This window comes from Silurus aristotelis, assembly GCF_946808225.1.
Source record: "Silurus aristotelis genome assembly, chromosome: 19".
NCBI lineage: Eukaryota > Metazoa > Chordata > Actinopteri > Siluriformes > Siluridae > Silurus > Silurus aristotelis.
The window spans coordinates 808,632-818,631 of NC_139592.1; the positions used below are offsets into that span (position 1 = coordinate 808,632).

At 37.3% G+C, this 10,000-nt stretch overlaps 5 protein-coding genes across 9 annotated transcripts in view; 3 read left to right on the forward strand and 2 right to left on the reverse strand.

Annotated features, from left to right (window-relative positions):
* Nucleotides 1-508, forward strand: part of ptpdc1b (protein tyrosine phosphatase domain containing 1b) — an 8,165-nt gene extending 7,657 nt beyond the window's left edge. For all 5 annotated transcript variants that reach the window (XM_083520918.1, XM_083520917.1, XM_083520920.1 and 2 more), the window contains one exon: nt 66-508. In XM_083520918.1, the coding sequence (XP_083377044.1) occupies nt 66-182 (117 nt within the window). In that variant the 3' untranslated portion in view covers nt 183-508. The remainder of the gene's footprint in view (nt 1-65) is intronic.
* Nucleotides 1-4,349, reverse strand: part of LOC310715018 (uncharacterized protein) — a gene marked incomplete at its 3' end in the record, with an annotated part of 54,143 nt that extends 49,794 nt beyond the window's left edge. Inside the window, exon 1 of the mRNA XM_083521166.1 lies at nt 4,295-4,349. The remainder of the gene's footprint in view (nt 1-4,294) is intronic.
* wnt7ab (wingless-type MMTV integration site family, member 7Ab) overlaps nt 1-10,000 on the reverse strand; it is a 91,719-nt gene that overhangs the window by 42,258 nt on the left and 39,461 nt on the right. The gene's annotated exons all lie outside the window — the stretch shown is intronic.
* On the forward strand, nt 1,447-7,647 carry arl6ip5b (ADP-ribosylation factor-like 6 interacting protein 5b). Its single transcript, XM_083521028.1, has 3 exons — nt 1,447-1,650; nt 3,030-3,247; nt 4,658-7,647. The coding sequence occupies exons 1-3, from the start codon at nt 1,469-1,471 to the stop codon at nt 4,831-4,833; spliced, it is 576 nt and encodes a 191-aa protein (XP_083377154.1). The 5' UTR covers nt 1,447-1,468; the 3' UTR covers nt 4,834-7,647.
* srsf6a (serine and arginine rich splicing factor 6a) overlaps nt 9,506-10,000 on the forward strand; it is a 6,213-nt gene continuing 5,718 nt past the window's right edge. The window contains exon 1 of the mRNA XM_083520955.1: nt 9,506-9,692. Coding sequence (XP_083377081.1) covers nt 9,586-9,692 — 107 coding nt within the window. The 5' untranslated portion in view covers nt 9,506-9,585. The remainder of the gene's footprint in view (nt 9,693-10,000) is intronic.

Here is a 10,000-nt window from a genome sequence, read left to right on the forward strand (position 1 = left end):
AATAATTTTTTACCTGTAATTTCTACTCAGCAGTGTGTTTATTTGTATATATTTGATCTTAATAGATGGAGAAAGTTGGCGATGGTCAGGACGTCTATGAGACAATGACGTGTGTCCTGCAGCGTGTTTTACGGGACCTGAGGAGGAAGGCCATGGACGAGCAGCAGCAGTGTATTAACTAGAAACTGTGAAAAACTGATGAAGCATAAACTCCATCCTGTTGCTCATCTTCAATACTCGTATATCCAATCTGCACACACTGAACGTCCTAAACACACACACTGCTCTTCTACACCTGAACAGTAATATATAGATCTTCTCACTGATGTCTCCTCTGGATTGTTCATGAACTGGAGCTTTGATGCAGTGATGCTCCTCACACGTTCATCAGGAGAAACACTCACTAATACTTTCCTCAATAAAGTGCCTCGTGTTACAGTGCTGATCAAAATGATCCATTGTTTCATTTTTGTATAATTTGGTTAATATAAAGTTAAAATATTATCTATTAATTATTTTTTTAAAAAAAGAACGAAAAAATAATAAACCAAAAATAATAAACACAAAAATTTGATGTTTTATTTTTTTTTTTTATCAATTAAAATGTAAATGATTGAAATGAATTCATTGGTTAATTCAACTTTGTAGTTTTAAAATGCATACTAATTTATTATTATTATTAATTAAAGAATTATGCATAAAAACTAATTGTAATATTTATACACATCTGTTATAATTATATCATCGTACAAATAATTATAATAAACTCTTGATGAAAGTAAACTCGATTTAAATCTCAATCTTTCTTTTTTTTCTTTTGTTTGTTGTTTTCTTTCTGTTTCTCTATCAGCAAAAATCACCTCATATACGATCAATCTTTTACATTTTAATTTTTGATTTATGTTTGTATTATATATATATATATATATATAAATATATTAAGAGTGTTATAACTTTTTTGAACTTGGAAGATCAAGGAGGAGGTTTATGGATGCGTTGAGAGAAGACATGCAGATAGAAATATATACACACACATACTCTCACACACACACACACACACACACACACACACACACACACACACACACACACACACACACACACACACACACACACACACATATATATATATATATATATATATATATATATATATATATATATATATATATATATATATATATATATATATAATTTATTTAATTAAATTGTTTATTTATTTTCCCGACATTAAAACTGGCATTTCCGGGTTGTGCGTCACCGCTTTGAAGTGAAGCAAACCAATCATTACAAAATGGGGCGGGGTTAACCCCACCCTCTCTGTTATTCTGATTGACACATTTATTACCCAATTAAAATGGTAAACTGCCTGAGCGTGTGGTCTGAGAGCCAATGGTTGTTCAGGAGGCGGGGTTTAGATTGGAATGCGGTTAAAACGTATACACACCCGTCTGTAGTGAACACAAACATGGCGGCAGGGATAGAGCTCGCGCCTCTCCGGCGCTGGGATGATTTCTTCCCCGGAACAGAAAGATTTGCGAAACCAGACATGTCGGATTTAAGTAAATGGAATAACCGGGTGATCAGCAACCTGCTTTATTATCAGACAAATTATTTCGTTGTGCTGGTTGTTGTTTTCCTCCTTGTCGGGTACGTATGATGCTGAACCAGTCCTTAACGTGTGTGTGTTTGTGTGTGTGTGTGTGTGTGTGTGTGTGTGTGTGTGTGTGTGTGTGTGTGTAAAAAAATCAAAACAAAAATCTACACATGCAATAAACATTTCCTTATACTATACTAACAACAACAACAACAACAACAACAACAATAATATTAATAAACACAGAATACAATCACTATTAAAGTGGTTTATAATTAAAATCTTGCCATTAAAAATTCTAATATTATATAATATTTTTTTACAATTTTTGATGTTTTTTGTGGCTTTGTAGATGCACGTGTATTTTTTAAAATCATAAATTCTTGATTGATTGTGACGTATTTATATTGTGACGTATTCACGTCCATGTTAAACCTCCATCTCCATGATTTATAAAAAAAAATATAATAAAAAATCTAAAAGAAAAAGGTCATGAAGAATGTGTTCAGAGTTCCATGGGGCCAGGAATAGACAGTTGTAGGTTGTGTAATAGCCATGTGGTGTGTTGTGTTGTGCTAAGTGTGATGATCAGACCTGACAGAAGACTCCAGAGGAACCACGTCTGATCTGATCCGATCTGCTAACACGTGTGTTATGTATCTGGTATGTGGTCATTTCACTTGGATCTGGTTCTCGTGTTCATTTTACACGTATCGTCAGTGTCCCGTGATTCTTTTCTCCTTCTCCTTCTTCTCCTTCATCGCTCTGGTCCTCAAAAGCATCCCAAAGAAACTGTAAAGAATGTTTCACTTTATATAATTAAATAAAATAGTTCACTTGCATTATATAATTTTGTTAAATTAATAAATGAATTGCTCATAATGTCAAAAAACTACTTTTTTTAGTAGATACAAATACATTCATTTATTATTTCTATTAAATTATAATAAATTTTTTAAAAATCAAATTCTTATTTAATTTTATTAGATTTTTTTGCTTAGATTTATTTTGTGACTTGCTGAAGGTCACAGCATAAATACAACTTTTGTAAAGACTGGTTCTTTGTGTGTGTGTGTGTGTGTGTGTGTGTGTGTGTGTGTGGTTAGGGCAGCTGTCAGGAATCACTGAGTCACCCTCCAGTTTATATATAACTCACAATAGGCCTGAGAGGGTGTGAAAGTTTGCGCACCCTTCATCCAAAGTGTAGGAGATTCGTCTTTTATAAAGCTTTGGGTTCTTTCGAGCCTTTCAGGTTCTAATGAAGCTGACAGATAAAAAGGAACCGCAAAATTGTGTTTAAGTTTGCAGATCTAAACGATATTAGTGCGCACACACACACACACACACACACACACACACACACACACACACTGTACTGTATATGTTAGAGAGATAATTCCCTGTGTGTTATTCTTCTCCTTGTTGGCTGCAGGTTTATGAACCCTCTCGGGATGATTCTGGGTGCTGTCGTTGTGTCGTTGGTGTTTATGGGCTCGGTGTGGGCCGGAGAGAACAAGGTGATGATCAAGAACTTTAAGAAGAAGAACCCATCTCTGTTCGTCATCGCCGTTCTGGGGGCCAGTTATTTCCTCCTGTACCTGTGTGGAGGCGTGATGGTGTTCATATTCGGGATCACTTTCCCGCTGCTCTGTGAGTAGAAACATCTTTTGTCTGGGATCTGGGAATGGGACGAGTTTGTCTGGGATCTGGGAATGGGACGAGTTTGTCTGGGATCTGGGAATGGGACGAGTTTGTCTGGGATCTGGGAAAGGGACCAGTTTGTCTGGGATCTGGGAAAGGGACCAGTTTGTCTGGGATCTGGGAATGGGACCAGTTTGTCTGGGATCTGGGAATGGGACCAGTTTGTCTGGGATCTGGGAATGGGACCAGTTTGTCTGGGATCTGGGAATGGGACCAGTTTGTCTGGGATCTGGGAATGGGACGAGTTTGTCTGGGATCTGGGAATGGGACGAGTTTGTCTGGGATCTGGGAATGGGACGAGTTTGTCTGGGATCTGGGAATGGGACGAGTTTGTCTGGGATCTGGGAAAGGGACCAGTTTGTCTGGGATCTGGGAAAGGGACCAGTTTGTCTGGGATCTGGGAAAGGGATCAGTTTGTCTGGGATCTGGGAAAGGGATCAGTTTGTCTGGGATCTGGGAATGGGACCAGTTTGTCTGGGATCTGGGAAAGGGACCAGTTTGTCTGGGATCTGGGAAAGGGACGAGTCTGTCTGGGATCTGGGAAAGGGACGAGTCTGTCTGGGATCTGGGAAAGGGACGAGTCTGTCTGGGATCTGGGAAAGGGACCAGTTTGTTTGTTTCTATTTTCTTGTCTGCAAACCGTCTAAAATTCCATCACGGTGATTGAACATCCTGTTCTGTCACTCCTAAAGGTGGGGCTCCTAAAACGAAGTTCTCAGGTGTCGGTCGTTTCTCTTTAGGATGCAGGGAGTTTAAAGAGAAAACACACTGCAGGATTCCACAACTTTGTTTATTGTTGTTTTGTGAATTTGTTAACGTACGTTGTGGATACACATACACTGTATGGCCAAAAGTATTGGGACACCAGACTTTTCCAGCCATATGTGGTTCTTCCCCAAATTGTTCCCACATAGTCGGAGACACACAATCATATCAGACGTCTTTGGATGCAGGAGCATAACATTTTGCCTTCACTTGAAGTAGGAGACCCAAAACCTGTTCCAGCATGACGGTGCTCCTGTGCACAAAGCAGCTCCATGAAGATCTGTTTAGAAAATGTGGAGTCCCGCCTCCTCATTACCTGTTTTAAATAAAAGACCAATTTAATGAACTTTAATTGTATAATATTAATCAGTGATCAGTTGTTTAATGTTTTTTACTTAATGCCCAGAAAAAAGTATGAATATGTTAAAAAAAAATGAATATGTAAATTAGACACGCCCCCATGTCTTTGTTTTAAAGCTAGGTCAGAAATATGTTGGTAAACAAACAAGTAAATAAATAAATGTACATTTAAAAGGCAGAAAGTCCTGTTTGTTGCAGATGAATGTTAATCTTGTCTTCTTCATCTCTCTGCAGTGATCCTGATCCACGCCTCGCTCCGTCTGCGCAGCGTGAAGAACAAGCTGGAGAATAAGATCGAAGGTGTGGGGCTGAAGAAGACTCCCATGGGGGTGATCTTGGACCTGCTGGATCAGCAGGAGGAGAAAGTCAACAAGATCCAGGATTTCATCGAGAGCAAGCTGAAGGACTGAGAGACGAGTCCGATCCGTTCCGATCTGCACTTCTCCGACTTTCTCCTCCCGATCCGTAACTCATCTAACGCTGCTAATCCCAAATATTAGGGAATAAAGCTCAAATAAAGCTCCTCTCCCTCGTCCCGTCACGTGTTTCTAATCAGGAACGTGTTTCAGCACTTCTGCTCCAAAACAAAAACATTCAAACATTGTTTTTTTTTTCTCCCCAGAACAGAAATTATAAAATTAATTTTAAATATAAAAAATTCCTAAGATTAAAAATTTTTTTAAAAATCCCACAAAAATAAATCACAACATTTCAGAGTAGTTACTGTTTCCTTCATAACAAGTTTAAAATGTAAAAATATTGTTACACATTTTCCATCAAAAAATGTAAAAAAAAATAATTATCGTTCCAAGTGGGAAAAAATTCAATTAAAAACATCGACAAGAAAATATTTTAATACCAAAAGATTCCACATCATCGTTACGAGCTGCAAAAGAGAAGAATCCAATTTAGAAAGCATCATTTAAAAGACTTCATTTTTTGTCAAAAAGGAAAATGTATAGAGAAATTTAAAAATGTTTTTTTTTTCCCATTTAGTTTTTGCTGTTCGTCACTCTGACGTCTACTGTGTGTTTTGTCTTCCTCGTGTTTCCGATTAGGAATTCCGACTTTCATTTTATCGCCAACTTTATTTTTTCTATTCTAAAGTGCAGTATGAGGTCACACCTGGCCGTCACGCCGCTCTCCTCTTCCTCTTCCTCTCTGTGCTTTATCTCTTACCCCTTTAGAATTTTCTGTGTTCTTGGGATTGGATGGGATGCTTTTGCACTGAGACTCAAAACCAGCTCTGATTGGTCCAAGTCTGATCAGGCGTTATTATGCAAATGAGCGAATTCGACTCATTCTCGTTTTATTCCGTTAGTGTAAATAAAATTAAGCACCTAAAACTAGTTACTGTGTGTGTGTGTGTGTGCGTGTGCGTGTGTGTGTGTTATGATGTAACCTATTGTAGGGAACTTTTTGCATGTAATACGCTTCATGTCTCAGATCGGAAAATTGTGTTCACACCTGCATGTTTATTCGGATTATCCTGAACCGGATTATTCCGTCACGTGTTCATGGCATCTTGGAGGTCTGATGTATTATATCATGTTACAGAAACTCTTTATAAATATATAAAAAATATATTATTTTCTTTTAGCGCTCGTGAGTGGACTAGCATGGCAAGCTAACTTAAACCGTATACGCTAGCTTACCTGAGTCTATGCACTTGTTTTTCTTCTCTTTTTTTTTACTCATTTATTATAAATTAATGTTTGATTAATTAATGCTAATTAAACATCTCCCTGTTTGAGAATAAAGAGGAAGAACAGAAAAGCACTTTTTTCAGGATTAAAACATTTCCGTTAGTCTACAACTTGATTTTGCTCGTCGTGGTAACAGCTTTGGGATTTAAACTCATGACCTTCTGGTGACTTGAGTTTAATCAGCGCCAATTTACATTTGATTTATTTGCTACCAACGAAAACGATCAGCAGACCTCCAGTAACTTACAGGAATCATAAAACATTTTAATGAATAAAAAGATTTAATCTAAAAATGTATTTATAAAAAATTAACAGATTAATAAAATAGTTCAAATAAATCCAAATTAATTAAAGCATTTTAATTAACTAGCTTTAATGAAACTCAAATTAATTTATCAAAACCTAAATAAATAAAACAATGAAAGTAAATCCATATAAAAAGCGTAAGTGAATTAAATCCCATGATCGCGCAGGATCTCTGGTGCATTTAATCACGTTTGTTGGTGAAATCGATCCTGTAAACACTCCACATGATTGTAATTGAGGAGGTTGTAAGAACCCGAACACACTCCGTTCACACCTCCTACATCTTCAGGATTCAAACCTATGACCTCCTGGTGAAATGTGTTTTATCAGTGCTAAATTATATTCAATTTATTTGTCAGGTCCGAAAATCAGCAGACGTTTATCATCATTAATCACTAAAATCAGACTCAAATCAACTCTAACAGAATCAGAATTTAAATTAATAAATTTTTTTATTAAAAAATCGAAATCATTTTAAAATAATTTAATTAAAATAAATTAGAAACCCAAATTAATTGATATAACTTAATAAATACATCAAATCATTTAAATAAATCTAAATATTAAACATGAAAAAAAAAAATTTTTAAATAAAAATCTGAATTATTTATATTAAAACAAATCCATAATAACACTTGAATCCAGAACTCTGCTGCATTCAATCACACATTTATTGGTGAATTCCTCTAAACTACCCACATGGTCATTGTAATCAATATTGGGGGGTGGGATCTCATTGATTAAAGCATTAGACTCTGGATCAGAAGGTCACAAGTTCAAATCCCAGTACCACCAAGCTGCCACTGCTTGGCCCTTGAGCAAGGCCCCTAATCCTCATTTGCATTTGTTTGCCAAATGCCATAAATGCAAACCATGATCACTATAATAACTCGGGAGTGTTGAACATTTCTCATGCTGATGAGTGTGTGTGAGTAAAAGACTGTTTTATACCTATGCAATGAAAAGACAGGAAACTTCACAAATCCGTTTCTGCAAAGAATTTCCTTCCGTGTCACTTTATTTCTTTTTATTTTACATCATAATCTATTACATGACGATCCTCCAACCAAACTGCTTTTTACAATCTTGTCTTATTTATGGTTGATGAAGATCTGTTCGAAAGCTTCCTTTAACCTTCATATGAATGGTTTTTTTCTTCTGAGATGGAAACTGATGCAGATGCAAAGCTAATAAAAGTCTCTGACGTAAAACTTTCTGTTCTTCCGGCGTCTGTGTGAGTTTCCTCTGGGTTTTGTGCTTTCACACTGTGTGTGTGTGTGTGTGTGTGTGTGTGTGTGTGTGTGTGTGTGTGTGTGTGTGTGTGTTTGTGTGTGTGTGTGGTGCCCTGACAAGTAAAAAAAAAAAAGAAAGATGAATCATTTGTGTGTGTCAGCTCTCATCCACATGAGTCGACTCCTGCAAGTGACTCTTCACAACTAATCACCAATATTACAGAGTGAAAGTCAGTTGTGATGAATTGTGTATAAAGACAGTATGCTCAGCTACAGACACGCACTAAACACTGCCAGGACTGAACACCTGAGCAAACTCATAAAAAAATAACAAAAACAATCCCAGGTTCCTTTTCAGTACTGTAGCTAAACTAACTACAAACCAGGGATCTGAAAAATGTGTTCCATCACAGTTTAGTAGTGACGACTTTTTATATTTCTTCACTAAAAATATTAAAAGTATTAGGAAAAACAATTGTGGAGGTCCAACCTCTGACAGCATCTCCTGACACAATCTCACCTACAACTCCACATCTACACTGTTTTACATGTACAGGACAGGAGGAGCTGCATGATCTTATCACCAAAACCAAATCAACAACATGTCTGTTGGATCCCATTCCAACTAAACTACTGAAGGAAGTGTTCCATACAGCTGGTGAGCCTCTTCTCAATATTATTAACTCCTCACTACCGTTAGGTCATGTCCCTAAACCCCTCAACTCAGCAGTTATTAACCACTCATTAAAAAACCTAATCTGGATCCAAACACGCTATCGAATTACAGACCCATTTCAAATCTCCCATTTATATGATTTTAGAAAAGATTGTCTCTGCCCAGTTCCTACTTACAAGAGAACATCTTTAAAGGGTTCCAGTCGGGTTTCAGGCTCCATCATAGCACAGAAACTGCTCTAGTTATAATCACTAATGACCTGTTTTTAGCTTCGGACCAAGACTTCATCTCTCTGTTAGTTTTACAGTTCCATCATTGTTGAGGTTGTAAACAGTTCATGTAAACTTGTGGTCTTAAGCATGTTGTAGCAGACTGTTGATATTCACTGATATTCTAGAACATGATGAAATCATCATGGATAATATCCAGAACCATTAGTGGCAGTGGTGCGGGTTCATTCACACACATTATCCATGATCTTGAACATTGCTCGTGATCAGTGATGAAATCTTTCTGTGTATAAGAGCATGTTCTAGAGGCCACGTCATGGATGGAAATCATCACCATTTTTTGTGAAAGTTTGCACGTCCACGATCACAGGGTAATTAAGTTATAATCACGAGTGGTACATTCTTAAACACTTAATGACTTAAAGTGATAAGACTAAACTCAACCAGTGCCTGGTTATTAATGTGTATACCTGCTTAAAAAGTCTTATTGCATTGTACCACGTTAAGTTTTTTCCTAACAGTTTTCTATAGGAGAAAAATGCTAACACATAATTAAACATTTTACCGTTGTATTCTGGACACGTGCTCGTCTGTACATAGTATGCTTTATAATTAATTGGTTAAGTTTAGTCTTTTAAAAACATTGTTTTAATGCATTTAGTGTTTTTTTTAATGTCCCATTAACAGGAAAGAAATAATATAATATAATGCATGGCCTTTTAGGACTTCCTTAATAATGTGTGTGCTGTTAGCATTCATTTCACTGCTGTTCTTTACAGTGATGTAAAACCAAGGCAATTTTCAGGCTTATATTTTGAAAAATCTCCATTTTGGGAATAAACACTAAACCTAAAGTGAGAAACCAGTTTCATAAAATCCGAAATGGATGAATTATGATTTCTGCAGGTTGCTCGGCAGTCACGTGGTTCCGCCTCCATCGGCCGTGCACATATGCGCATGCGCGGCCGGCCAACCAAACGGCGCCGCTGAGGGGACACCGTGCTTTGCCGCCATGCCTCGCGTCTACATCGGCCGTCTGAGTTACCACGTCCGCGAAAAGGACATACAGCGCTTCTTCAGCGGATACGGGAAGCTGCTCGAGGTCGACCTGAAAAATGGGTAAATAACAAGCCAAAAAAAAAAACGCGTTAAAAAGCGTCGATTTAGCGCGAACACGAACACACGGAGAGCGCGTGCAGTCAGGCGTCATGGCGGCGGCCTGTATGATCTCAGTGTATTTCAGTTACCTGTGGGATACAGATATGCATCATAACTGTATTATATCAATCATATTCCCAATCTTTAATCTTAAACTTTATTTTTTGGCATAATTTTTGTAAGACGAACTTAGCATGGTTAGCATGCTAAGTTCCCCCCCTCTCCCGCCTTCTGCATACCGATTGGCTCAAAGTGTAAGACCAGACGTT